At 46.7% G+C, this 27980-nt stretch overlaps 2 protein-coding genes across 8 annotated transcripts in view; one reads left to right on the top strand and one right to left on the bottom strand.

Annotated features, from left to right (window-relative positions):
- AKT3 (AKT serine/threonine kinase 3) overlaps positions 1-14667 on the top strand; it is a 167090-nt gene extending 152423 nt beyond the window's left edge. For all 5 annotated transcript variants that reach the window (XM_075412630.1, XM_075412629.1, XM_075412632.1 and 2 more), the window contains 2 exons: positions 5755-5857; positions 8362-14667. In XM_075412630.1, coding sequence (XP_075268745.1) covers positions 5755-5857; positions 8362-8447 — 189 coding nt within the window. In that variant the 3' untranslated portion in view covers positions 8448-14667. The remainder of the gene's footprint in view (positions 1-5754; positions 5858-8361) is intronic.
- Positions 14668-14698: 31 nt separating this feature from the next.
- SDCCAG8 (SHH signaling and ciliogenesis regulator SDCCAG8) overlaps positions 14699-27980 on the bottom strand; it is a 119337-nt gene continuing 106055 nt past the window's right edge. Inside the window, exons 17-19 of one of the 3 annotated variants that reach the window (XM_075412626.1) lie at positions 21528-21654; positions 19526-19608; positions 14699-14982 (exon numbers count right to left, since the gene is read on the bottom strand). In XM_075412626.1, coding sequence (XP_075268741.1) covers positions 19558-19608; positions 21528-21654 — 178 coding nt within the window. In that variant the 3' untranslated portion in view covers positions 14699-14982; positions 19526-19557. Of the gene's footprint in view, positions 14983-17612; positions 17747-19525; positions 19609-21527; positions 21655-27980 lie in introns of those variants that run through there. The other 2 variants (XM_075412627.1, XM_075412628.1) reach the window with 2 other exon arrangements.

Raw genomic sequence — 27980 nt, 5'->3', positions numbered from 1 at the left:
TGAAATGCAGCATATGATGATCATACTAGGCATTACTGAAATACCTGTTTTGTAGTTATTTTTATAAAAAATTTTCAAAATAGATAAGCTGTGAGAAAAACAGAATTCAGCTAATACATTGTAATTTGTTAATAAAGAAGAGGCACGTAAGTTGAGATGCTGCAGTGATTTTTTTTAATTGGACAACTTGGAATGTCGTATTGAAGTTGAACCATAAGTAAGAGTTGAATAGTCACTCCTTATGAATAGAACCTGCAATTGAATAACAGTGCTCAGTCTTTAGTATTTATATGATACGTAGGGAATTAGTGTGTTTGGGAGTTTTGAGATTATAATCTAGTTACCTGATTTGTTTCAATGAGTAATGCAGTGGGAGTGGTGTGTAGCTGCTCCTCTTATTCCTTTCACACTTTATCTCAGAGTGCTATTCAGCTGCAGTTGGTTGGTGGATGAGATTCTTACAGTAGTGCTAATTTTGAGTTAACTGGAAGGAAAATTCCCTTTAAATTAAAAAGAGGAGGAGGATCAAATTGATGTTCCTAAGCATCATATTTTTCATTTGGCAGATCGAGTGCATCACAGTTACTTTGAAGTAGCTTCAGCCACTTCCTATAGAACACCAAGACAAATGATTCCTGGCAGATTATCGCTGAGCAAGTAGCGTTACATATTTTCTCTCGTACTGAAGTATTTCTGTAGTTGTTCAGTAGGTGTGAGAAAGCTCAAGCTGCAGGATGGAGCCTGTCTGTTCCTCTCAGTGTGGCTGTAACAGTCAGGTACTGTACCTGCCCCTTCCCTTCCCCCGAGAGACGGGTGGCAGGTTGCACAGGTCTTGAACTGGAAGACCAGTGGTGTTTCTCACATGCTGCTCTTGGTGGATGCCAAATGGAATGCCACTCACTGGAGATGATAGAGACACTATGCTGCTTCTGCTGTCATTTCTAACATCAAGCCTTGAAAGTGGCCGGGGCAGATTCAGCTTGACAGAAGGTTGGTGTGAAATTGGATTTTTTAACATCAACACTTACAGCCACTGAACTCACACGGAGTTTAGACTTTTATTTCTTTATTTGTACACACACACACATACATATTTATGCATATGTGTGTATGTAATGCATAAACACAGAAAATCTGTATTTCTGGCCCTTAGAGCAAATTGTCGGGTGCTGGAGGTGCAGTCTCCTGTCAGGTTCGAGTGCCTTCTGCCTGAATTTGCACAGCCAGCTAGAGGAGGAAAATCGTCCCGTACCAAAGCTTGGCAGCCGGGACCGAGCAGCGCGATTCTCTCACAGTGCGGCAAAGCCTGTGCTGAACAGGAGCTCATCTGACTCCTTTCGGGCACAGGTTACTGGGTCTGCCTTGCCGTGTTCACGTTACTCTTGGACTTTCTGACTTCTCAGGTCAGAAGGGGGGAGAAGCTTTGGTGGTAGCTCTCTCCTTGAGGCACCAAACTGAAGTGCCGCTGGCTATAGAGTGGCATCTTCATGTTCTGCTTGTCGGAGCTGTGGGTAATGCTGGATGTTTTGTTCTTTGTCACTGACCCTCTGCTTCAGTCTCCCTTGGGACATATGGAGAAGCTTCTCAGTTCTTAATAAGGCTGTGTGTCAGTCCAGGTGGTTATCTCTGCAGCAGTTGCACCTCGTTTGTCTTTCTAATGGTTTCATTACAGCTGAAATTTGTGGAGATTTTGCTTTCTGTTTTTAAATAAAATCCGACAATTAATGAACAAAGGTGGCACGCCTCCAGAAAGACGATTGCCAAGTTTCCATAGCGTGGCCTGGTGTGTTGGTGACATGGCTTACAAAATCTGTCTTGCGTGGTTCTGTCCCCCATCTCCTGAATGTGGTGGTGAAGTACCACGTCCCTCTGTATACCCCATTTGTACCGTACGCTGTGCTTCGGCTTTGTCTGAGAGGTTGTTAGGAAAGGAGTCCATACTGAATTGCTCTCATTTTCTTCTGGAGGAGGTGCCTGAGCTCTGTGTGCCCGTTCGTCATTTCTTGACGATGGTTACTTTAGAGGCTCTCCCATGAGAGCTGGGAGTCTGTCTTGCAAGTATCCCAACAATTACATTAAGATCAGAGAAGGAATTTACTTGGGGGAGGAGGGCGTGCGCCTTTGGTGGCGGATCAGGAGTCTGTCTGGAGTGGGATGTCCTCAAGACTTCACCCACAATTAGTCTGGTGTAGGTGGGGCAGAGCAGATCGACAGGAGTGATGCCCGCTTCTGGCTGCCCTCACAGCTGTGCTGCTGGAAGTGGTGCTCGGAGGGAGGGAGGCGAGGTGTGCGGAGAGAACGAAGAAGCCTTCCTGCTGCTCTCTGTGGAGCTGTACCTGCGCGTCTGAGTCTCCGCTACCGTTTCCTCTTTTCCGTAGGCTGTAGGGGACGGCTGGTGTATGCGAGGCTATAGCTCGTGTAAATACCAGCATAACCTCTTACGGAGAGCCACGTGGCTGCATGGCTGGTTTCTGCAGTCACTGAGGTTTCCAGCTGCTATTAATGTCCAGCAGATGAAGGGTACCGCTGGAAGACGGATGAATCCTAAAACACCAGTGACACAAACTTGCGTCGGGTTCCTCCCCTCTGGCTACAGCCTGGAGCTTAGTGTGTTTTGCTTGTTTTCACTTCCCCAGGCAGCTGAAATTCTGCCGTACCTGGAAGTTTCATCAGCTGACTTGTTACTGATAAAGAGTTTTCTATTAAGCCTCGCTAAAGAGCATCAGATTGGAGCACCAGCTTCCTCCCATTACCCGTGATTGATGGATTTTGTTTTAATGGTGCTTTTCATACCTGATTGAAATTATTATTGAAATTATTATTGTAATTATTTGTTCCTTAAGTGTCATTGAGTACTGTGCTTCTCTCCTAAAATAAAGTCTTTGGAGAGTTTTTCATAACCATTACTATCTCAGATAGATGGAGAGAACAAGGGGGTGAGCGAAAGTCGTAGTGAGGCCTGTTCACTTCAGTGGACACACAAAAAAAAAAGAGGAAAAAACCCCTGAGTAAACCATTAATTAGCCAGTAAGTTTTTGAGGAAGAAACTTGTCAGGTAATGCATGATCTTTTTCCTCTCCAGCTGCAGATCCGTACATTGCTAGATCTCATGATCTTATCCTGCCCTTCAGTTTTTCACTGACTACTTTGACCCAAGTCACAGTTGTTAAAGACTGCGGAGTGAGTGGTTGCTCCTTCTCTTCACGTAGTAGTTGTAGCGTGAAGGGTCTCTGGTTTACTTCACAGCAAGCGTGGTTTGTTCTGCTGGGGATGTGTGTTGCTCCATTGGAAAGACATTGCTTCTTGTCCTTGACTGGAGAAACAAGAAAATTTTTCTTAAGCTTGTGTTTTCATGTGAAAAGTTTTAATTCTTGTGAAATGGCGTTTTCTGTTTCCGATCTGGAAAAATGATCCCAATCAGGGAAGTGGTAAAATCGTTACAATAAACTGATATCTAATGGATTTTTTTTCATACTGAATTTATCTAATGTTTACTTCAGTTTCTGAGAACTGTGAAAGTGTCTTTTAGAAGGATGTGCAGTGCTGGTCACTTGGCCTTGAGTAGAGTAGGTTACTTGGTGCAAGAATTTGTACAAGAAAACAGAATACTTGGTTTTTAAACACTGGATGTAACTGGATTTATACCTGGAATATTCTTCTGATGTGGAGTTTATGTATGTTAGCTCCATAAGCATTTATCCTACAATGCCCAAAGCCTTTACTTCAAATACTGTGTTGATCAGATTTATTGTACTATTTTTAAGTATATGGAAGTGATAGGTTTATTTTTGCTTATTAATTGCTTAAACTGTTACTGAAGATTTGGATCAGGTAAAACAGAGCTCTTAGTATATTCTCAAAAGGAGAAATAAACTGCTGCAGGAAGAAAAGAGTCAAATTGTTGAATAAAGGGTAATGTTGAAGGACTTGTAGGTGTGTCCTGGGAGGGATGGCAGCAGAATCTGGTCCTGTGTCTGAAGAACCACCCAGCATTCTGGTGTGGTTCTCCTAGTGCGAAGTACAGTGAAGGTGTCTTTCCCCAGCTACCGTGGCTTTCACATTACCCGCTGCCAGTGGAGTATGTCCTGTGTGAGAGGGACAACGCGACAAGAACTGGGTGGCAGTTTTCAACCTGGATCTGGAAACAGCGGGAGTTTGTGTGTGCCTTTGTAACGGCAATAAAAAATGGAGAGGTTTTAAGTGAGTGCATGCACCTACACCTGCCTGTGTTTAGTGGTTTTTTTGCAGCTGTCTTGCTGTTTAAGTGCCCCATTTATGCACTTTACTACATTTTAATCTTTTATGCCTAATCCCAAACTGGAGTATTAGGAATTACTATTAAGATTTTTCTGGATAGAGATGTACTGTGATGAGCAACTTGTTGAAAGCCTGCTTTCTTTGGCTGGCTGTGCAGCACTGTGTCCTTACACAGTCTAGTCCCCGTGGGGCAGGCTAGCCTGTTCTGGGATTTGGGTGGCTCGGTTCCTGTATTGTGTAGTCTGCTTTGCTTAGCACTAAGCTCCAGAGCCCCTGCTAACATTCACCAGGTCATGCAGATCCCTCGAAGCTGTAAGGAGAAAAAAAAAAAGTCTTGTACATCAAACATAATAAAATAACAAAGACTTTTGCTATTGTAAAAAATTGTCATCGAAAATGGGAGTTTCTGCAATGTACACCGTGTGTCGTGAATTGTGTCTAGTGCGTTGGCCTTGGGGAGGGGAGGGGGTCTAACGGCAGTTCGGCTTCCCTTGCTGTGCGGTAAGCGAACACCTGAACTGTTTGGTGTCGGTGTTCTGGAGCTGAGGAGAGAGAGAACGTGAAGCTAGTGAAAACCACATGCAAGATCAGATAATATCAGTGAGCCATAAGTTAACCTGTTATATGGAAAGGGAAATGGATACGTTATCTTCAGGGTGTGCATTTTAAAGTGCATGTGAGGAGATAACACCGATGGGCTCCAAGGTACAAACCAAGACACTGGCAACCCCCCCAGCCCCATTTGCAGTGTCACAGGCACTAAACCGCTGTGTGGTTTTGGTCTGGCACCGTGCAGTGTGAGATTCCAGGCTGAATAGGCCTTCCAGTTAAAATCTTTGGCCCATAGGCGCTTGTACCGGGGGAGAAGGTGGATAGCAAGGCTGGCTGAAAAGAGGGGCAAGGAGGTCCTGCCTGCAAGCTGAGAGCAAATCCCAGTCATTTGCTCTTGGGAAATACCGCACCAGAGTGTGAAAGGCAGGATTAGGTCCAGCAACTCACTTAAGCGTGAACTGGCCTTTTTTCAAATATCAGATTTATTTTCACATTCACATTTCTTCTAAAGGTAAGCTCAGATGTAGGCCTTAACCCTGCGAAAAAATAAAGCAGCATTGTGCTTCCTGTGCTGTTTGCGTAGTCCTTTCTGCCTGAGCTGTTGACACCACCTTGGTGCCTTTGCCTGACATCTCTGCAGGTAATTAGAATGGCCCGAAGAATGTCTAGATAATTATCGCCAGGCAGCTCAATTTATCTGCAAGTCACGTGAGACTGGTCCTTGGAATTTAGCCATGTAGTGCTATTAGCTGGATTCTGAACTAGTATTCTGGGGGTTGACTCTGATGGCTTCTATCTCTTACTAGAGGTTAGAGACTCGGCTGTCTCTCCACGGCCCTCCTCGTTTGATCTGGGCTATAGGCAAAAAGATGAACTTGTTTTTCTGATAGTAATTTGGCTGGTTGCAGGTGTAGTAATTTCATTTTGTTTCTTGGTCCCTTTCAGCTTGTACCTCCTTTTAAACCTCAAGTGACATCTGAGACAGACACCAGGTATTTTGATGAAGAATTTACAGCTCAAACTATTACAATAACGCCGCCTGAAAAATGTAAGTCAGAAATTATGTAGAAGCATAACTTAAAAACAATCAGTTTATAATAAAGCACCGTGTAAGGTTTTTGCTGTTTGAATGGAAAAGCTGTGCTCTCTGTGACTAATAGAAATCTTCATGTGGAAGTGTAAAAGAGTAACTCTTAATGACAGTGTTCTAAAGAAGGAGCGTTTACAAGGCTTAGAATATTACAGCACTCTGGGTTAGGTTCTAGGGGCATTTTTGGCATGGGGTTTTTTTTTGTTTGGGGTTTTTGTTTTGGCTTCAAATGTTTGCTGGTTGGCACTCAAGGTCCCAGTTCAGCAAAGTACTTGGAACATGGACCCTGCACAAGAATGGAACATGGAACACGCACAAGAATCATGCTCTGATCGGCCAAGCTGGAGCTTAACAGAGTTACTTACCCAGCCAGAGCAGTTAAAATCTTACTGCTGAGTTCTTGAATGAATGTCCTTTCTAAGGGAGATATTTTTTTTTTCCTATTGGAGGATGGGGAAGGAGGCTCACAAAGGTAGACGATAAAGGCTATAATTAAGGTTGATTACACTTTCACAGAGCTAGCTCATTTTTTGGTGTTCTAGGTTTCCCAGGTTTAGCTGCAGTTTTCCGTTGGTAGATAGATCTGGAGTATTTTCTGGATTTTGCATTTTTAGTGTTTGAACAGTCATTTAAGTGACTTTAAGTCTTCCTGCTGTGAAAAAAAAACCACTCTTTCTTCTTCCATCTGTCTGGATGAGAATGTGTTCATATTTGTAATTTTAACAAACTTTGCGAAAATTTGAACTATTGATTCAATATCAGGAAGTCCTGATCTCTTGAAACTCCACATACGCAATGCGAGTGGCTGTCTGTCCATCGAGGGCTGAAGCAGTACAGAATATGTGTCTGCTCCCAAGACTGCAGCTTTGCCTTTATTGAGATCAGAGCGGGTGATGGGTGCCGATGCAGGGACACGACCTGCCGACCTGCGGTGCCTCTGTCGGCCCCTGCTGCGTTGGTCTGGCTGCTGCGGCGTGGACCCTCGCGCGGGCTGCATCCCCGCCCCAGGCCGAAGGGTAATAAAGTGGGGGTGACGGCCAGCAGCCGCGCAGAGCAGAGCCGCGGCGTTGCTGGCGTGGGGAGCCCTCGCGGAGAGCTGGCAGGGCTGCTCGCCTGCGGCTGCGGTGAGTCGCATCGCCAGCGCCCAGAGGTGGGTTTGCTCGTGTGCCAGCTCGGTCTGGAAAACTGCTGCCTCTTCTAGTCAGCTGCAGTGGTTCAGGGACCACATGGGGTTTTTTTCCTTTTCTGGGTGTTGCAACAGGAAATGCTTTTGAATTATTTTTCTTTTAAAATCTACAAGTAATTGTATTATCTACAGTATGGTGTCACCTCTGCCTGATGTGATTGTGCAAAAGGGGGATAAAATGTGCTTTAGGGATGGAGGGTATCAGAAAGTCACTGCTGAACTGAAGATCTTGTGCAGTTGCAGAAATAATTTTCATAACATTTTGGCCAGTTATTTGTTTAACTATCAAAATTTTACAAATCATGCTAAGTGAATATTGAATCTGTATCTTATATCTACAGTAATCAAACTGACAGCTAAACAAACAGGCTCTGTACATTAACCTGGTTTAAATTCACAGTGTAAATGGGAGACTGTATTTGAAGTTTCAGAACCGAGAGGCACGGTTGAAGTCAAGCAGCCTGACCATAGCAGTTGCTCAAACCTGCATTAACTCTAGTTTTTCTACATAGAGTATATGAAGATGCAAAAGATACATAATTCTGAAAGGTTGCGGGTAAATACGTCATTAGAATAACGGTTTCAATAGGGGTCTTTAAGGATAAGCACTGTTAAAAAATCCAGGTGAGAATGTAGATCCAAATTCTAAGAGTCAGGCAACATCTGGTGCCTGGTTTCCATTGCCACTGTAGGAATCATGTAAACAAAAATATTTATGAATTTGGCTTAGTCTGTGTTTCCGCTGATCCCAACAAATACTGTAAAAATAAATAGTTTACCAAAAAATAACATGTAAGAATTGAAACGCATAGAACCTGTATGAATTGTTCATTTTGTAGCTGTTTTTCCTTTGAACTCCCTTTGAAATGGAGGAGTACATAAATATATATCCACAATAAGATTATCATTTCCTGAACTCAGCGTAAGAAACAATGAGAACTGGCTGCTTCAGTCGGCAGTCGGCTTCCGTGCCACCAGGAGCTGGACGTGCTGGCGTGTTTTGGTGAGCCCGGAAGGGTAGCAGTGACTGAAGGTCTCAGGTGACAGTCATAATCAAACGCACCAACCAGCCCTCCCCGAAATAACTGGTGGCTGCCTGAAAGGCTGCCCTTCCAGTGAGCTTGGTTCTGCTGTGTGAGCGTAAGCTTCCATGAATGAAGTCTTACCTTGAGCCTTTCACTTCAGCGTTGAACCCTGAAAGGTGTACTGCATATTAGGTGAAGAACAAAATTTTGTTGCAAATATAGTGACGTTTTGAACTTCTCCCTTAATACAGATGACGAGGACGGTATGGACTGCATGGACAATGAGAGGCGGCCGCATTTCCCCCAGTTTTCCTACTCTGCAAGTGGACGAGAATAACATTTTTGTTCTGCTGCTTCACTGTCATCTTAGGTTTATCACTGAAAATGATTCCTGAACATCACCACCAGTACTAGATACTATTTCAGATAGCAGGGGCACTTTCAGAGACCGTTCCAAATTGAACAAGTTTCTTTCCCAAATCTACCTAAAATCCGTTTTGGTTTTGCATGAAATACGAGATTTTTCTCTACTGCGCTCTCCTGCTGTTGCTGCTGCCCACAGTCTCAGTGTAATAGCAACGTCAAGAAGTTACTGACAGTTTCTCTGAAGGTAGATGACTTGACTTCAGCATTGTACACTTTGTGCACAAGTAGTCATCTATTTTTCCTCACAGTGGAGGCTAAACAAAAAAAATGTGTTGGTCCAGTTTATCTTCTTCCAGAAGATGAATCAAAATTGTACTTAGTCTAAAAAGACTAGTCTATAGCGTTTTCTTGCATCTGTTTGTGCTGGTTAGAACAAGGAGACATAGGGGTGGTGATGTACACGCGCCAGGTTTTTGTTAGGCATATCATTACTTGAAGCAGGTCTCTGTCATTAACATCTGGCTGGAATTTGTTTGGCAAACGTTTGAGAGAAGGACTTAAACTGTTGATATATATAAATATATATATATATTATTTTTTAATTACTGTTGGATACTACAGAAGAAACAGAAGGGCTGGGCTCACCCAGCCTGCCATTTAGAACTTCCAGGTTCATGTGCAATCATGGAGAATCGAACATTATACATGCAAGAAATGAAGGCGTAAAAGCAGCAGTTGGAGTTGTCTAAGGGGGTCTTATAATTTGCACCAGATAACATCTTTCTCATGCTTTTCTTTTTCTTTCATGATATACATCACCTCTGATGGCTGAAGAATGTAGACAGGCATAATGGTATTGCTTTTCACCAAAATGTGTGCACCAAGGTGAACAGGTGTTTGCCTTACTTGGTTTCATTCGGAGTTTGTGAATTCGCTTTTTCTCCAGGTGTTTAACTGAGGTTTGTTTTTTTGGTTTTTTTTTTTGGTTATACTGCGGTAGTATTTATTTTTAGAGATAAGGATTGTATGTGTCATGTTTGCAAATGCTGCTACATCTTAGATAGAACAGGCTTCTAGCAGTTAATTTTGTAATATATGGAAGGACTGTACAAGCTGAAGGAAATAATGCACTTTTCTCCCATGTGGAAATTTTAACAAGGCTCTGAAATTGTACATACTGCTTAGAATCCGATTTGTGTGAGTGGAATGCTGTCTGTTAACTGTCTGGCAGCGTTTGGCAGTGGAGGTGAGGAATTCCAGCTTCCTGTGCCAAAGGGTTAAAACCGGTCAGACAAAAAGCTACATCTTGTGCTCCACTGAGGGGAAAGGTAAGGTGAGCGCCGGGCAGCACAGCAGAACATTGCTGTCCTCCGTGAAGGAACTGGCGTTTGAACAACGAGACCCCAGCGATTACAAGAAAAGCACTTTATTTTAATAATGAAAAGAGTAAATTTCTGGGATCAGCTGTTCTCAAGGAAGGTTTGCCCTCAAGCAAAAGAGTCCCAAAACCCAGCGTGTTAGACGTAACTGCGGTACCCGATTGACCGAGTTTAAAACCCCGCGAGAAGCGCTCCACTGATAGGAAAATGTCTTTCCGTTTCCGGAGATCTGTGTCTGACGGAACATGTGCATAAACCTTCGCTCCGACCTTCAGCAATGATAATCTTCACGATAAACCCGTTGGTGCTAGGAGTCGGGACGTGGCGCCGTGCCGGGGCAGCGTGCGCGCGCCCTCGGGAGCGCCGCCTGGAAAGCCCGACTCCATGGGATTATCATTGGAAGGGTCTCTGCGTGCGGACCCGGCGAGCGCCTGTGACGTTGCCGGGCGCTGCTGGTCGCGTTGCGCGAGCGAGCGGCTGGGTCTGGGAGGAGAGGTGTTCCTGCGCGGATGCCTTCGCCTCCCGGGGCGGGAAGCCGAGTGCCCGAGCATGGAGCCCACTGCTGGCAGTGCGTGTGCTGGGACGGTCAGGGGGTGGCTGGGCATTTAGCAAGGCAGCTAAAGACGCGGGCTGGTTTAGACAATTTTTCTCGTTGCATGTTTTATCGCTAGCAATGGATGGATAATCAGTCCGCGGTGCATCGTGTTGTACGTTCTAACGAGGCAGGGTCTCATCCTGTCACCTGGTAACACTAAGCGCGTGTCGAGATCATCCCTCTGCGGAGAGAGAGGAGCACGGCGAACGCGGGGCAGGGCCGCTGCGCCCCGCTCGTGTAGAGGCGTCAGTGCTGGCGCGGCGAGCGACCGAAACAACCGCGGACTTAATAGACGGGCATTAATTAGTTCTCTGCAAAGGCCTCATACTTACAGACTGAAACTATGGCGACTCCAGATCTGTGTTACACGCCTGCGTTTTTCCCCGCTATGTTTTCAGCTTGTACTAGCAATAAGTTTCTCAACACGGGGCGGCTCCGGCGGCTGCCCAGCGGGCGCTGTGCCTCGGGCCAGCCCGGCCTCGCGTGCGTCGGCCGCCCCGCGCTGAGCTCAGCGCCGCGCAGCGAGTCAGAGCGCGGCCGGCAGTGAGTGTCTGTCGGCGAACCGTTGGAAAACCTTTCCAGCCTTCACTGCGCATCGTACTGCCTGCCTTCCAAAACCTCGCCGGCGCAGTCTGCGCTGCGGGGAGAGTCAGTGGCCGCGTCGCGCTGCCCGGGGCTGGGGATTTCCTCTCGCTTACCGGTGTTAGGAACGGATGGGCGAGCGGTGCCGAGAGCGCCTTCCGGAGCCCTTCGTGTGCTGTTGGCGGTTGGGGTTGGGTCTGGAGAGGAGGTGGTGGCGGGTTCCCCTTTGGAGCACAGCGCGTGGCAGACTCGGACTCCAGCTTGTACGGACTTCCACGGCGCAGCGTACGCCCGACGTCCTGCAGCCGTCTCGGAGGAAATAGGTCATTTCTGTTTGGGTTTTGGCAGTTTTGCACACAGCTTCGCTTTCCACACTAACCCATCTTCCAGTACATTCCTGTTGCTTAAAGAACATTTATTCCAGTATTGTGTTACCTTCATTTTTTTTCCCTCCATCTTTACTTGCGGCTTCTCAAAGCTGACTGTTCTTGCAGGGGCCATGTGCTTCTCCTAGAGTACAAAGTAAGGTCTCTCCTTACTAACTGCAGGGTCTATATATTACACCTCAATGTACACACTTTGCTGCTACTGTTTGTACTGTCTACAGTAGAATTTCCTTATCTTGCTCCTGGTAGTGCATTACAGGCAAGCATGAAATGTAAAGTATTTATTTAAATAAAAACCTCTAAATTGGTAATTGAATTACCTCCCTGTAGCTTTAGAGTTTGTGACATTTCTTGACCTTGCTAGTTCTTTCATTAGATCCATGCAAGATCTAGTCATATGGTTAAGGATATTAAGCAGACACGACTACGAACCCAAGAAACCGTTTTACTGTTGGTCATACTTAAACTGTTTATTTCCTTAAGTATATGACCCACAAGGATGTGAAATAACTACAAAAAACTGTTTTTGTACACTGTACATCCTTAGTATTTTTACACGTATATGATAGGGATGCACATTATTTTCCTTCGTACAGACAGCTTAAATAAAGCACTATGTCAATCTGCTACTTCTGTGTTTTGTAATGATAATTTGTTCTGGAGGTTTGTAAATATATATATATATATATATATATGTTCAAGCTTGCCACAAAGGACGTATTTTTTTATATCTGCACATTACTGTTAAATATCTTAGAGGATAAAAGTCCTAAGTTGTTCCATGTCAGAGAAAGAAACACTGAAAGGAGAAGGCTATATTGCAGATTACAAAAGATTTCTTGAGTTTTGGGTTAAATATTTACTTCATATTTTAAAGTAATTTTATATAGGTTAGATGTTTCAATCCTGAAATGCACAAAGAATTTACTTAATTTCTTCTTACAAGAAAATGTACATCGTTATTTTTTTATCACTGTATATATGCTGATCTGTGCATGTTTAGTTGCGAGTTTTATTTGCTGTGAAGTCCGAGTGAGCACTGTAACTGGCTGTGACCTATTTCAAATACTGGGTGATCAGTTTCAGCTGTAAATTATGAAGTTACAGTATTGTCAACAAAAAAAAAGTTTTTACCACTAAGCAAGCTGTATCTGTGCTTTGGACCAAGGCTGTTTCCACCCAGGTGGTTCAGGTTAGCGCTACGAGGTGTGTGTCACTTGTAAATCTGGGTCAGGCTTTTCGAGTAGTGATTACCCAGGGCTACGTTCCTGTCAGAACACCCACGATTTAGGTGATTCGTCATCTGGCAAAGTTCATGGCCTGACATCCCACCGCTAGGCAACGGGTAGGGTAAGGAGAGGAACAAATGGGAAGGTGGGGGTTGCAGGACACCTCAGAGGGGACCCTTTGAAGCCCACCTGCCGGTCCAGGGCCGGCTGAACCACCTGAGCAGGAAGGCTGAGTGGCCCTGAAGCAGTTGGATCACCTGGGGTTTAGCTCAGCTCTCAGGCTTGGTGGACGCTTCCCTGGAATAGAGGCGCTTCGTCCAGGTCTCAGGTCTTTGCCTTTCCTTCTTTTTCCTCCCCCGCCTTGTAGCAGGGAAGAGCGAGCGCCAGCCAGCCGTGAGTTCCGTGGTAGCAGGAGATCTGGGGCCAGGAGGCGACTGCGGCAGAACTGCCGGGTCAGGGTTTGGTCACCTGCTCCGACACTTGAAAACTTTGTCAAACCAAGCGTTCAGTGCCGAAGTGGAAAGCAGCGGGGGGAACACGAGCCAGGCAGACCTGGTGCTGCAGTGCTTAAGGACTAATTAATTGCTGTAAGGCAGAGTAGCTGCTGTGGGGAAATGGAGTCCTGCTAGGCTCCCAGCAACAGAACGAATCGAGCCAGTGCCTGGGAGGAGGAGGCAGCCCCTTCCAGCTGCCCAGGACGCTTTGCTGGCATCGGAGCCATGGGGGCGGCGGTGCCCGGCAAGCAGCCCCAGAAGCCACCAGAAAGGCGGAGGGTCTGGCATCGCAGGGAAGCCCAAGTGCTGGGACTGGGTGCCCCAGTTCCTTTGCGTGCGTAGCCTGTGGGCACCTTCTCCTATTTCAACACAGATTTATGCTGTGGAATAATAAAAAAATAATTTGTTTAAAAAAGTTTGCATAGTCCTACATTTATCACTGTGTATTCTTACCTGTTTAACCAGCTAGAAAGTCGTGACACACAAAATCGTCAGCCTGATCAGTGTGGAAAACCCAGCGCTGGACTGGAGAGGCCCTGCCTTCACCAGGCTCATCGCCCCGAGGCCACGTTCAGCATCTTTACGGGCCTGGTGGTGAAGCACTTCAGGGGGGCCGTTAGCTGCACTTGGCAGTTTAACAGGGCAGGAAATTGTAACAGGGAGGAAGAACCACTTTGATGTTAGGGCTGTACCCACTAACAACTCTTCAAATGCGAGGGAAGGAAGGATTGTGTCCCACAGCAAATGGTAACTTCTTGCATGTGGTGTTACTCCTATTTTTGGTGAATTTTATGCATTTATGCTGGCTGAGGTAGCTTTATTAACAGGGAACTGTTCTTTGTGCTTTTTTTCCCCCGTTACTGGTGCAATTCTACAACTACACTGCGGCTAATAGATGTAGAAACTTTTATGCACTTGGTTTATTCTACACTGCTTAGCAGAAGATTCAGATAAATTCCTTCTGAAAGAGTCTGCTATTGGGAAAGTAACTTTTAAAAACACAAGTGCGCAGTGAACTAGAAAAAAGCCCTCCAGCTGTTTGGCGTTCAGTAATTTAAGCCAAGTTCTGCTGGTGCCCGTCCCTGAGGCTGCTAAACGGTGGCTGGTGGAACAGTCAGGCGTCCCCCCTCCACCGCAGCGTGGCGAGCCGGGCGCCCCACTCCACGGCGAAGCTGCCCTGAGGCTTCCTGCCTCTCCAGGGCTTTGCCAGTGGGCGTGCTGAAGGGCAGCCTGCCCCCCCCACAGCTCCGCCACATTACGTGGAATTTTTCTCAAGCATTCTTAGGCTTTTCTGAGGGAAGAGGCGTTGTTAGGAGTCTCACTTTTGGAGAAAAAGTGACAAATGCCTTGTAAAAATGAAGTTCCCAGGTAGATTCTGGTAATCAGTTTATAACCAGGAGCGCAGTGTGTTTGTGCAGGGCTTAGGGACAGTCCCCTTCTCCTCCCCCCCCCCCCCGAGGCACAGCACCTTCTCTGCCATTCAGAAGGACAGAAAAAGGCAAATAAGAATTTTATTGCTATTTCAGTCTGTAAATAAGACATCTATGTTCAATTACAAAAATAGACAAAAACATTTTATAAAAAAGTCGTACAAATGATAAATTAAGTCCGCACTACATACTAGCTGTTGAAACTGGCTTGCGAGCCGAGTCTTCTCAGAAAAATCTCAGCTGTCTTCCTAGGAAGTTTGGTAGGCTGGTCGTGCTTCAAAATATTGACGATTCTGTGGTTAAAAACAAACAGAAAGCAGCTGAAGTTAGCCAGCGAGTGCCCATCTTCTGCAGAGGTGTCTCTGGGTGAGCCTCAGACAAGCCCAAGCTGCAGCTGGGTGCAGAGCAGAGCTGGAAGATAAAAGGAGGAGAAGGGGTGCGAGTAAGCAGGCTGTATCGCGGTGCTGCTCGTTCCCATTTGTGGCCCTTCGGCCTGCGGGCGAGTGCTGAGACAAGAACTGCAGAAATGGTTAAGGCCGCGGTAATGCCAGGTAAACAAGCGCTGCTTCAAAGCCGCCGCGTCCTGCGGGCCTGCTGTCCTCGCCGCTTTCTAAGATCAAAAGCCGTACAGGCAGCAAGAACACGAGCTGTTTGGTTTCTGAAAAACAGGATCTCCATGAGCTTTAGACATCCTTCGTGTTTAGCAGTAAATAACTGAGCTCCTGTTTCGGGGCACGTCCAGGATCCTGGCCCTTCTCCTTTCCAGGAGGGAGGCGGCGGGTGTGTGCCCCAGCCTGTTCACTGTGAATTGTCCAGCGCGTCCGGGGCGGGCAGCTGCAGCGCGACGGGGAGCTGCTGCCGGGGGGACCCAGCCCGCTGCCGGGGAGGCGAATTCCCGTCTCCAGGCTCTCGCTTAGCTACGGTCTGCGCTGCCACAGTAGCACGACAGGGCTGAATTCAGAGCGAGACATCAAACCCTACTGGAGCTGGGGGAGCTGCCTAGAAATAAGCCACTGGAGTTCTAAAATTTGAATTTAAGAGATGTAAATGACCTCAGAAATAAAAATAAACTTTCTACTTTGGCTGGTTTTGCATTAGACGACTAAAGGGTTTTACTTCCCCCCGCCCCCCCCCCCCCCACCTTAGTTGGTAAGGCAATTTGGGCTGAGTTAAAAATGGAGAATTTATGATGCTGCAGTTCATTAAAGAATTAATTAAAAACAGTAACATGGTACTTTTTTCCCCCAAATACATGCACCAGTGCCAACTGCTACAGTTGTGTCTGTAACCAGTGCAAGGAAAAGTAAACTGGAGCCACCGAAAGCCGTGCTGAATTCCGTGTCAGTGACTGGTGAGTAACAGCCAGGGCCTCCTGCTCCATGCGCAGCAGCCCTCTGCGCACAGCCACCCTCTGCGCACAGGCAGAAGATTGAAAAGGCAAAAACCCCCCAAACACTCGGCTCCCAGAGAAGCTTCGTGGCAGCTGTTGCTGCTGCGGGTGGCTCACACCATCCCCAGCCGGGCTGTTCCTCTGGTTGGTCCCCCCGTTCCCACCCCCCCAGTAACACAGCGTGCCCAGCTGCACCCCAAGGCAGAGACTCACCGCCCTGTTCAGCCAGCAGCGTTCTGTGCCACTGAACTCCACAAAGCTTCTACAGGACAGTCATGTCATCCTGTCCTACCCACCTCTAACTTAAAAGCTGTCACCTTCCTCTTCTTGTCACCCGCAGCCACAAATCATGTTCCTGTAGCCCCGCCTGCAGACCCGCTAGGTGCCAGGGCTTCCATCCCGAAGCCTCGGGGTGCCCACACGGCTTTCCTCGCCACAGGTACCCAGCGTTAAAGCTTCGCGAGATGCTGAACCTCAGCTTGCTTGACGCAGTCGGCATTTCTCCACCTGACTACAGCCAGGCCTCAACTGCTTTAAAAATGAAGCACAACCAGCGGCAGCCTCTCGCTGCACAGCAGCCTGGATGCCAGAGCAGCCACTGAAGAAGAGCCGTTCTCTGAACGGACACAGCCCTGTCGCTCCTGCTGCCCAGCTGACTGCCGAGGGTTGGTCGCTGAACAGTCGGGGCAGGGGCCTTCCCAGTCTGAACGTTCTCCTCCTCCCGCCAGTGCTTTGACACTCGGTGAGCGGAGCTCTGCAGCACAAATTGCTCAGGTTCCTCCCGCCACTCCCTCCCGTTCTCCGTGGGTTCTCCCGGGGTGGCTGGGTACGCTCAGGTGTAGGGGTCGGAAGGCTGTGTAGGAGCAGAGCCATGGACAACTGAATGGCTGCACTGCTGTTAGCAGTACTCATAGTGGAGGGGAGAGGAGCCACTCGCTCCATCTTTGGTTAGAAAACATGCAGGTGGCTTAGGTGCCTCAGCCCTCGCTTGCACAGCTGCCGTACCCGACGTGGAGCTCTCAGGAGGGCCAGGCTGAGCTCCTGAGCTGCTCCCCGGCGTTGCCAGCTGGCCAGGCGCCGTGCAAGAGGTACGGGCCTCCCATGGCTGCGGATGCACAAGCTCGGAAGAGTTGGTGCAGTATTGGGTGAGGCAGCACTTGAGGGTTCTAGCAGGGTTCTACCTGTACCCACTCCTGTCACAGTTCCACACTCACCACCTCTGACTAAACTCCATCCAAGGAGTAAGGAAGACTTTCTTCTCACCTGCTTAAAAACCAGACGAACCAAAAACCAGCCACCAACCCCTGGCTGTGGAATGTCACTGGCTGTTACAGACACCTGGCAGGGGCACTGGTTTTGCGCATTTAGACTACACTAAAAAACCCCAGCTCTCTCCCCAGTAACCTAAGCAGTCTTCAGGTCTCCTGAAGAACAGTTGAGAGCTGTGTAAGGATCAGCCCGAATCCCTTCTGACACCAGAGATGGACGAGCTACAACTTTTCTGGATATAAAGCTCCCCTTCTGTAACATACCATATAATGAAAAAAAAGCAAGCGGGCCACCTGGGAGCACGTCAGGCACCGCATTTCCTGCTGGGACCTCACTGAGAATTCATGCTGATGTAAGAAAACAAAGCAAGCCAGCGCTCAGGAACAGCTGTAACTGTGACAGTACGTCCCGCCGCGGGGCGAGGGTGGCAATACAGTCACGCTGAGTACATGTTGACTTCTGCTTAGAAGAAAGACGGTCTGCTCACAGACACGCTCACAGCGAAAACCAGGACATCTGTAAGGAGGGAGGAGATAGTTTCAGTGGCTCGGCCACGCGGAGAGCATGGGGCAAGCGCGGGTTCCTGCCAGGGAGGGCTCCTGGGGGGAAGGCAGAGCTCCTGGCTGGAGGGAACAGGGCAGCCACCCCTTCGGCAGCCAGGCTCCGCGAGGGGCCTGTCAGCCGGGCCAAGTACTGATTCCTGTCAAACTGATGGACGCCAAGGCAGATGCTGCAAGAGGGGAGCACCCCAGCTTTCAGAAATGTACTCATACTGGGTGGGCAGCCCTGAGGTCTCTGGTCATCTCAGCTCAGACGTTTGTTTGCTACACGACACACATTTGTGTTTAGTACCTATACAGGACGGGTAAATGTCTCCCGTCCTCCTGCCTCGGAGCGAGTTGCAGCGTGAAAGAGACTTCAAAGGCAGAAACTCAAAACCTGAATCTTTTGAAAACTTTCACAATGAGAGGTGTCAATCCAGTAACCAAACGTATGACTACCTTTACGTGGACCTGAGATGTTATGCTGTACACCACCACTGAATATTAGTGCCACCTACTAAATCCTAGTGTAACGGCCTGATGCACAGCCCATGCTGTAAGGTCAGGCACATTGTACTGGTCCTTTTTAGTGCTATGAAAATGAAAATACAGTGTGAGCATCTTCATCACGTTGTAGGCAGGCGGTTATTCTGAAATAATACTGAGCTTCTTTCAGTAATAGGAGATTTAACGTTATTATTTTAAAAGCATGTCATTCACTGCTGAGAATGAGAAAGATGTTTTTGAAAACTGTGTGGCACTTCTCTCAGTTACTGCTTCAACTAAAAGCCTTTTAACTCGTGTTGCCTCTAAGGGAATTCAGCATGTAGCCAGATCAGGTATTTCTTTTATGATGACTTTTTTTCATTTCCTTTAAACCCCCGAATTTTTCTTACAGTGTCAAATGAGTTTTCCATGAAAAACAGACTATCAACACACCAGAATGCAGCTGGATTTAAAAACATCTTTCTTCCTCCCCCTTCCTTCCTTCCTTCCTCCCTTCCTTCCTTCCCCCTACAGCAAACACTAACACTAGAAATAAAAATGGCAGTGGAAGTAACCTGAGTTTTGAAGACAAATCCTATGAACGTTATAGGTTTGCCAGTGTTTGTTTTTTTCCTCTAAGTCAGCTAGATTAAAACAAATGACACAATTTTAAAATCTGGGACTTTTAAATGAAGGTGAAGTAACCCTTACAAGGCCATGGGAAGAGCTGTAACTATGTAGCAGTACTGGAACCCCCAACAGCGCTACCCCAAGTACACTTATTTATATAACGTTGCTTTCAACAGGACACTAAGTTTTACTACAAAACACATTGTAGCCTTTTTGAAGAGAAGATTCTGCTTCCTCAGCAGGGAAATATTACCAGAAGCAACAGAACTAACGAATTCCAAATCAACAAACACCCAGTGATTATCCAGACCAGAAAGTACCTATGGTAAAATCTGAGTTCCTCTAGAAGGTCCCACCTTTCCCCTCCAATTTAAATCCTTACGATTTTTTTTTTAAATTTCTGCCAGATAAACCTGTCTTTGCTGTGAGTGCTTGTCCTAAATTTTTAGGTGCTTAAAAAAAAAAAACCAAACACAAAAAGCCCCAACAACTTCAAACCCAAAAATGTTTCAAACACTTCCTTCTCCCTTTTGTCTTGAGGCGTTTGCCAGATTCAGCCCACATCTGCAAATACTTCTAGTCCTCCTTTCCTCTCCCTCCCCTCTCTCTATATATAGGATATAGAAAAAATACCTACTTCTGCTCTGTTCTCTTTATCCATCCAGGTTTTTACTTGATTCCATCTGTGTCCTGTTTGAGATCTGCATTCCATTTTTTTTCCTGAAATATGCAACTGCAGTTACTAGGGGCTTATGTTCCAAGATACAATAGCACATTAACGTTAGTCTATTTTACATAATTTTTAAAAGATTAGGTGTGACTGGTTTCTCCCCGCTTCCCTGGACCAAATAAAAATTGATTACAAAGCAGAACTGTCGAACAATACAGTAAAATGTGGAATATGATGTCACTTTCACCTTTGATCAACACCGATTCTGCAAGAGATTTTTGTTTAATATACTTATACACTAAATACATTCATTTTTCTGTAGTTAAAATCTCCCAGTTATGGTGAACTGCTCTTTCGTATTCTTAAAACAATTGCCTGATATTCCAGGCAGCTCTCTTGGGCTGAATTCCAATTCCCAGAGAAACACCGTTGCTTTAAATAGCTGCAAATAGATCTTTAGGGCTCATTTAGTAATAATTTTTTTATATCATTCTTCTCTTCTGTGTGTTCTCAAGTTAAAAAGTATCCTCTGGAGCACAATTAACTTGTAAAGAACAAAAAGAAGGAAGCTTGTGCCAGTCAAGTCTCGACAGCAGTATAGTATCTGCATGATTTTTTCCTCCTTTGTGCTTGTACTTCTGCTCAACTTCAGAACAGATAAAATGGATTATCAATAACAAAAATCCCCATGGAACATGCAAAGTCCATTCACATTATGACAAGTTCTTCCCTTAAAACAGAAATTTTAATTTTCTTTTCTGAACAACCACCTTCTTAGACTATCTTACAGAGAGCGCACTATGGCTGCCCTGAAATCTGCCCGTAGTTACTACACGCTGATAACCTTACACTGCCTCAAACTACCAAGTTTGTCTACTACAGCAGGAAATCCTGTAAAACCAAACACACTGACATGATTCAAGGCCTAACAAAGTATGGAATTCATTCTCCTGGGTTAAACACTTATTAAATTCTACAGCTAAAAAGCCTATGAAAAACAGTATGATTCAAATATCTTAAAATTCTAAGACGCTTCATGTCCTGCTTACTGCTAGGTGTGCTACTGGACTAAATTTCCTACACTGACTGTAGAATGTTTGCTACCTTGTAAATAGAGCTCCAGTTACACTGGGCAAGCTCACTAGTCTGCAAGTTAGAAAACATCATGCTGTGGTTGAAGTAGTTCATTTACTGAGTCACAGAATCAGGGTTTGATTATTTGACAGTTTTACTGAAAACCTCATTCTGTGCTTGTTAGTTCTTCTTTTTCTGAAATGAGTAAATGAAAGACAAAGAAAAAAACCAAGCCATGCAGTCCTCTCCCTTATTTCCAAAGCACTGACTGAAGAACAGTGGCCAAGAAAACCACAGCAACAGCCCATGAGAAGCCACAGCTTCCCAGAGACCACTGGAGGCAAGAGCCAGTGCTGCCAGAGACGTGGTGCCGTGACGAGTGCTCAGGCAGCCTGAGATCCCATTCTCCACCTCACGCTTGGGTGAGTGGTCATGGAGCAGCAGGAAGGATAAATGACTTTTAAAGTAAGGGGCAGGGGGAAATCACCAGGTGGTAGCGGGACTGAAGTCTGACAAATGTCAGCAAACAACTCAAAAGAACCACCAACATGAAGCTACTGTTCACACGTTAATGCTGTTCAAGAACGGATTTTTCTCCTCTCAAAAAGGAACACAAAATCTTCCAATAAGAAAGCTAAGAACTGTCTCCGAGAAAAACTTCTCCCTTACTGTCACCTCAAACACTTTTTGCATTTCGTTTAGGTTGAAGTGGGACTCAGGTCCATCTACCAGTCTCTTTCCAATTGCATGGACTTCTTCCCCCCCCCCCCCCCCCCCCTTTATTTAAAACAACAACAGCAACAAACTCCAGCAGCTGCAATGAGACTGCTGGCGCATTTCTCTGCTAAAGCTGCAGAATATTCCCCTCAGATTTTCTTTTCTTTTGGCACAGTACCTGTATACGCAGAAACTGCACCTCTTCTGTGAGCAGCTGCTTTTCTTTGAAGAGCTGATTCTGTTTGTTGAGCAACTCCACTAACTGCTGGGCAGTGGCCTGGCAGTGCTTGTCAAGCTGCTGTAACCTGGAAAAAAACAGATGAAAGGGTTGCAGAGCATCTGAAGCTGCAGTTCAGGCTGGAGGCTTTGATGTTTGCACTGGCGGGTGCAGCTCCCAGATGACAGAGCTCGGTCTGGTGCTTGGGCTGAGACTAAAGTAGGACTCCTAGGATGGGCATTCGATACACTTTATCTTCACGCTTTAAACGAGCACTTCTAAAGGTTTTCCCTTCTCATTTAGAAGCCTTATCACGACATGACAGCGAATTTGCTTTGCCATTAAGTGACATCAGTAAAGACTGCAGGACTGCATCCTGACATCTGTAGCTCGGCAAGCTGCACGCTCTGTAGCTGCTGCAATAACCATTTTCCTGAGACACACACACTAGTCCTGATTATAAATCCAAACAGGTCCAGTTTGTCAGGAGGTAGGGATAAAGTGACAAAACCTTTTGTTTTCTGTCCACTGCTCCTTGCAACCTGGTCAATACCCAAAACTCATTACAGACCGCAACATTTATTTTGAGTAAGCTTAGTGTTAATGAAGCATGTCAGTGTGCATCCTTAAACAGCATAACAGGGATTCCTGGGGAAGGGTGTAAAGAGCTCATCGCTCTGAAGGTCCTCCTCATCAGGGGCTGCAAGACAGAGGGAATGAGCTGGCAGGGATCAGGAGGAATCACAGAACGTTCAGGGTTGGAAGGGACCTCTGTGGGTCATCTAGTCCAACCCCCCTGCTGAAGCAGGGTCACCTACAGCAGGCTGCACAGGACCTTGTCCAGGCAGGTCTTGAATATCTCCAGAGAAGAAGACTCCACAACCTCCCTGGGCAGCCTGTTTCAGGGCTCCGTCACCCTCAGAGGGAAGAAGTTCTTCCTCATGTTCAGACGGAACTTCCTCTGCTTCAGTTTGTGCCCGTTGCCCCTTGTCCTGTTGCTGGCACCACTGAAAAGAGTTTGGCCCCATCCTCCTGACACCCACCCTTGAGATATTTATAAACATTTATAAGGTCCTCTTGCAGCCTTCTCTTCTTCAGGCTGAACAAGCCCAGCTCCCTCAGCCTCTCCTCGTAGAAGAGATGCTCCAGTCCCCTCATCATCCTTGTAGCCCTCCGCTGGACTCTCTGCAGTAGCTCCTCATCTTTCTTGAACTTGGGAGCCCAGAAGTGGACACAGTACTCCAGATGGGGCTTCATTAGCGCAGAGTAGAGGGGAAGGAGAATCTCCCTGGACCTGCTGGCCGCACTCTGCTTAATGCACCCCAGGACACTATTGGCCTTCTTGGCAGCCAGGGCACACTGCTGGCTCATGGTCAACCTGTCATCCACCAGCACTCCCAGGTCCTTCTCCACAGAGCTGCTCTCCAGCAGGTCCGTCCCAAGCCTGTACTGGTGCATGGGGTTGTTCCTCCCCAGGTGCAGGACCCTGCACTTGCCCTTGTTGAACCTCATCAGGTTCATCAGGTGTTCATCAGAAACACGCAGTGGCTTTTTGCTTACACTGGAGAAACAAGTGCCTGAGTTGGGACAACACTGCTGCGGACAGGGCAACCGCACCTTTCCTTCTTCAGTCACAAACCCTGGTATGTCTTGTTATGTCCCCAGTGACTGTTTATCACTCCTGCCATGAAAAATTTAAGGTCTGCTTGGGACCTGTAGCAAGGGATGTAAACACAAATAAGCTGGAAATTGTGGTTTTACATTAAATCCATTTCACTCTTTAAATGGAAATGTCTTTAATTATAAGTCCTTTCAGGTATCGTAGAAGCTTCTTGTCTTTAAATAACAGTACTCTAGAGAAAAACCTGCACATCTAAGCAGGATGCACTCAGGGAGCGTGAACCGACTCTGGTTTTGTCAAGGTCAGTTCTGGATCTAAACTTTCTGCTTGCTTTTGTAAACTATCTCGTGCTCAGCAGATTGAAACACAGCTTCAGCTGCACAGGGTTTTAGGTTGAATCTCTCATACAGGCTGTGTTTTTAATGGAATTAGTTCTACGCTTACAATAAGGCACGTGATTTTCTGAATCTTTCTACTTGCAGCTCCATGTGGTAGTTTTGACTTGTACAGCTGTCATAACTCAGCTAAGCTAATCACTCTGAATATTCACATTCTTAATCAGGATTGTTCAAATAACCGCATTAGTAAACACCCCCAAATTTCCTGATAAAAAGCTAGGAAAATCTAGCTGAAACAAAATTGCCAAAATCTATGTCAAAACCAGTATTAACTGATCTGTATCTGCCAGCCAACTTCTTTGAAATCAAACTGCAACAATCATGCAGCAAACACTGTGAACGCCCGTATTTCACAGTGTCCTGTTAGTCTGCTAACGTTTCCTTGCAAGAGGGATTTGAGGAGCTGCAGGACCATCTCCTGGGGATCAGAACAAATCTAGATGCAGTTCGCTGCAAACGGCGACAGCTGGTTGTGCACGCCCAATGAAGCAAACAAAACCACCACTTTGTTAGCACAGGACACTCTACTAAACACACTTACACACTGTGTGTCTCATATCACACTCCCTATACCTTCCAAACTACACCATGTTGGTACCGGAGCTGTTTAGGCTTCATTCCTTTACTAAAGGTGATTTCAGGGGGTGGAAATTCAAAACGAAAGCAAAACTCCCATCCACAAACCAGCCCCCGCTCTTGTACTGTTCTTTGTGTTGGTTTCAAAGACAGCAGCTTTTCCACAAGCACCCTGCTCCCAGGGCGTGCACAGCAACAGTGGTGGTTGCTGGAGGCAACGTCGTAGTTTCAGACTGGGGAGCTGAGTTCAGCTCACTACTTTGCCATTGATTTCCTTTAACATGAGGAGGATGTGACCTTACTGCACTACTTGATTTTCAATAAAGACATCTTCCGGTCCTTTATTTCTAGAGTAGTTATTACTTTACAGCAGTACTGCTAGGGAGGTGTAACTGGAAAGCGCTGTCTTCAGACAGCCAAGGGAAGAACTCCAGTGCTGCCCTACCTATTTAAAGGCTTGGGGCTATGAAATCCTCCTCACACATGAGAGCCTGACTCAACAACTACCAACTACAGTCTGGGTATAGGCCCTTAGAATTTAGGTTTCTGCTGACTTCTACGTTCAGTTAACAATTTAGCCATTCTCCTAGCGTTTCAGTCTAAGACCAATCATATGGCCTTTGAAAGACCCTCTTGCACAAAATTGTTATTTCTGGCAGCTGAAGACACAGGTAAGTACATAAACCTGTCGACCCCCATGTCTGGAGGAACCTGATGAGAGTTGCCCATCGCAGCGGCAGGGCCCATTCTGGCTGGAGGAGCAAAGCCAAGGCAGCCTGGAGGAGAGGCCCTTCCCCAGCGTGCCTCTGCTCCTGCAGGGAGGAGGCTCCAGCTGGAGAGCCACCACTTCAGCACGAGGAACTACCTCCAGTTCTGGCACCCAGAGAGGTCACTGCCAGCTCACGGGAATTTTACATCAAACCAACGCTTTCTACTAGATACTCACAGGCAGCCCATGCAAATTCCAGAAACATTACTGGACATGAGCCTTAGCACGCTCTATTGTAAAGCTCTCTATCTTTTCAGACCATGCAAAGGGTGATTCAGATAAACTGCTGTAAATAGAAGAGTGTTTAATTATGGCAGTACTACTCAATTATGCTTTTCTGTTTTGTAACTTCACCACCCACCATGTTACAGTTAGGCTGTCCCCTTGAGCAGAGGGAAGAAGGTAACACAGGCGCTGAGCTGGGCTCAACTAGCAGGCCACAACTTTGCATTTTATCATCTGTATCTATCTCCACTGCTTGAGGACAGGGTTAATAAAGTTCCTTTCTACAATTCTGGGTCATGATGGATAAAAAGGGAGTAGTTCTAGTCAGTGCAGATCTTAGTCCGTGAATTCCAAAATTCAGTCTACCAGCCTGCTCTCCCAAAACTGCTGCCAAGCTGGCCCTTGGTCCACATGCTGGGACTACCAGCCTGCTCCGGTGCGTTTAGCTCCTGAGGACAGGCTCTGGGCCCTCTCACAGTATCTGCTATTACGTGTGACATGTGCAGCACAGCCACACATTCCCATATGCATTGTATCTGGCCTGCCTGCTGATCTCGTAAATGATTCAAGATGAGAAATGAACAGCTCCACCCACATTCACTGTACTTCCCATATGTTACAACTGCACATCGATGCCTGCCATCATTTTTACAACTGGGTGACAGAACCTTCTGCACATTTTGCTAATATGAGTGAGTGAGCTTGCACGGTCGCCACATTCACTTTGGCAACACCACCTACCAGGCAAACGTGTACTGCGTCCCGAGCATCTGAGTGACCACCGCACCCTCCCCCCCATTCCAAATGAGATCATTTTTGCACCAGAGTGGCAAGGTCTGGCCAGCTGGGATGTTGGGTGGCTGCTCCTCCTTGGCCTGGGAGCGCTGAAGGGCAGGCTCTGTCACATTACTTCAAGGCACAAGGTGAAGACAGGTAGCTCTTGAACTACGTTACATTTGGGTTACTTACAGGACAACCTGGCACTAAGGAGTAAGCTCCCATTTAGTAGTAATAATAATACCCTTCAAATAATTTTCCAATAACCAAAATTCCTATTTCTGTACAGAGGCAGGAAAGCGGGAGCTTTGTGACACAAGCGGTTCCACAGAAGGAGAGCAAAACTAAGGCATCACAAGCTGTAATGAATGCTTCAGGGTAAACATTTTGCTCTGATTCTCAATACGTGGAGCTCGCATGCAGCTTTATGTTAGAATGGCTCCAAGCTACCTTGCTACTTTGTGCAGCTACAACCTGCAGAAGACTACATCTCTCACTCTGTACAGGAGTAAAATCTGGATCCGAGACTAGGCTATACCCTAGCCTGTCCAGAAATGAAATGGAAAGGGATAGACAGGTGGTGTTACATTTTGACAGCCACTGCAGGACTCTGCAAAAAGTAGGTGAAACATCAAACATAAAGCAGAGCTTTGGCTCCAAGCTGAATTCCACCCAGCAGAATAAACTTCCATTGCATCCAACACCACAAAGCTGGACTAGCACCCATCGTGTTACATTGAGATTGTCCCCTTGTCTGCGGCCTACAGGCAAACCCAAAAGCTTCGTTCTTTTCTGTAAAGACATTGCTAAACCAGGGCCACCCACAAGGCTCTCGCTGCAAGCTCCCTGCCCTGGGGGACTCACAGGTCCATTAATCCGCAGGCAGTCCGCAGGGAAGGGAAAAGCTGATACAACCTGTCAGCTCTCCTCTGGGTCTTAAAGTTGATTTGAAAGAAATTAATATGCAAGGATCTGTGGACAGTGTCCATTCACCCTGCAGTGGGGATCAGTCCTTGGCATGGCAGAGGCAGTAAAAGGTTATTTACTCTTTTGGTACAGTCAGGTTACTGATGGAAAATGTTTTCACTCTACTCCATGGCACTGACTTTGCTGAAATGGCGTGATTGGATTGCAGCAACCCGCAGCAGCTAAATCACCAAATCCAATCACCACGCTGCATTTATTGGCACACATCTTAATTAGGTTTTAATACAAGTAATCTGATAACTAGTTCTGGCCAGCCAGAGCAGAGCTGTCAGGGCTCGCCTGGCACGCTGCTGCAGCCGCCTCCCCGCCGAAGCCCCCGTCTGCCGGCTGCCACCGTGACGGAGGGTGCTGGGGCCGTGGGGCTCCTGCTGCCCCCAAAAACTACCAAAACCCAGAGTCACCAGAACACGTTACTGTGCAGCAAACTGCCTTCACAAACCATCTCCCTTGTCAGGATGAGATCCGAGTGCCAGGCTACTGGTGTCTAACGTCACCCTCGCCTTGCTCGTTTGCCTGCGGGGGTGCAGAGCGATCCGAGGCTCCTCCTGGTTACAGGGGGGAGAACTGGGGCAACGCCGCAGAGCCTCACGATGCTGCGGGGATGCGGCTGAAGGGGACTCTGCCCCACCGTGTAAGCAGTGCCAGATTTGGTAATTGGCCATTTGCGAATTTCAAATGTTTTTAACGCACTATGAATTTTAAAAGCAAATGTGGGTTTAAAAGCAAGCCGGTATACAAAAAGGAGGAGCAAGCCACTTAGAAAAGAAAGCAGAACCCAGTAAACTTGCTATCAGCAAACCTCTGCCTGCTTTTATAATTTTTTTCAGGACACACTACAAATTTGCTATCATGTACTGAAGTGACAGGAAGTGTTTAAGTTGTGGTACTCAACAGATAGTTGTACTACAACCCATTAAAGGATGTTAAATTTGTATACTCAAACAGTCAGGAGCCAGGAAACGCCTGAGCGAAGGCTGCCTGTGTAACTCCTTCCCACCCTGGCTCCCACCTCCACGGCTATTCCCCTGGCCGGCCTCGCTGATCTCTTCCCAAGACGATTA

This window comes from Opisthocomus hoazin, chromosome 2 (genome assembly GCF_030867145.1).
Source record: "Opisthocomus hoazin isolate bOpiHoa1 chromosome 2, bOpiHoa1.hap1, whole genome shotgun sequence".
Lineage (NCBI taxonomy): Eukaryota > Metazoa > Chordata > Aves > Opisthocomiformes > Opisthocomidae > Opisthocomus > Opisthocomus hoazin.
Note: the sequence above shows the minus strand (reverse complement) of the source record. Positions and strands in the feature narration are given on the sequence as shown.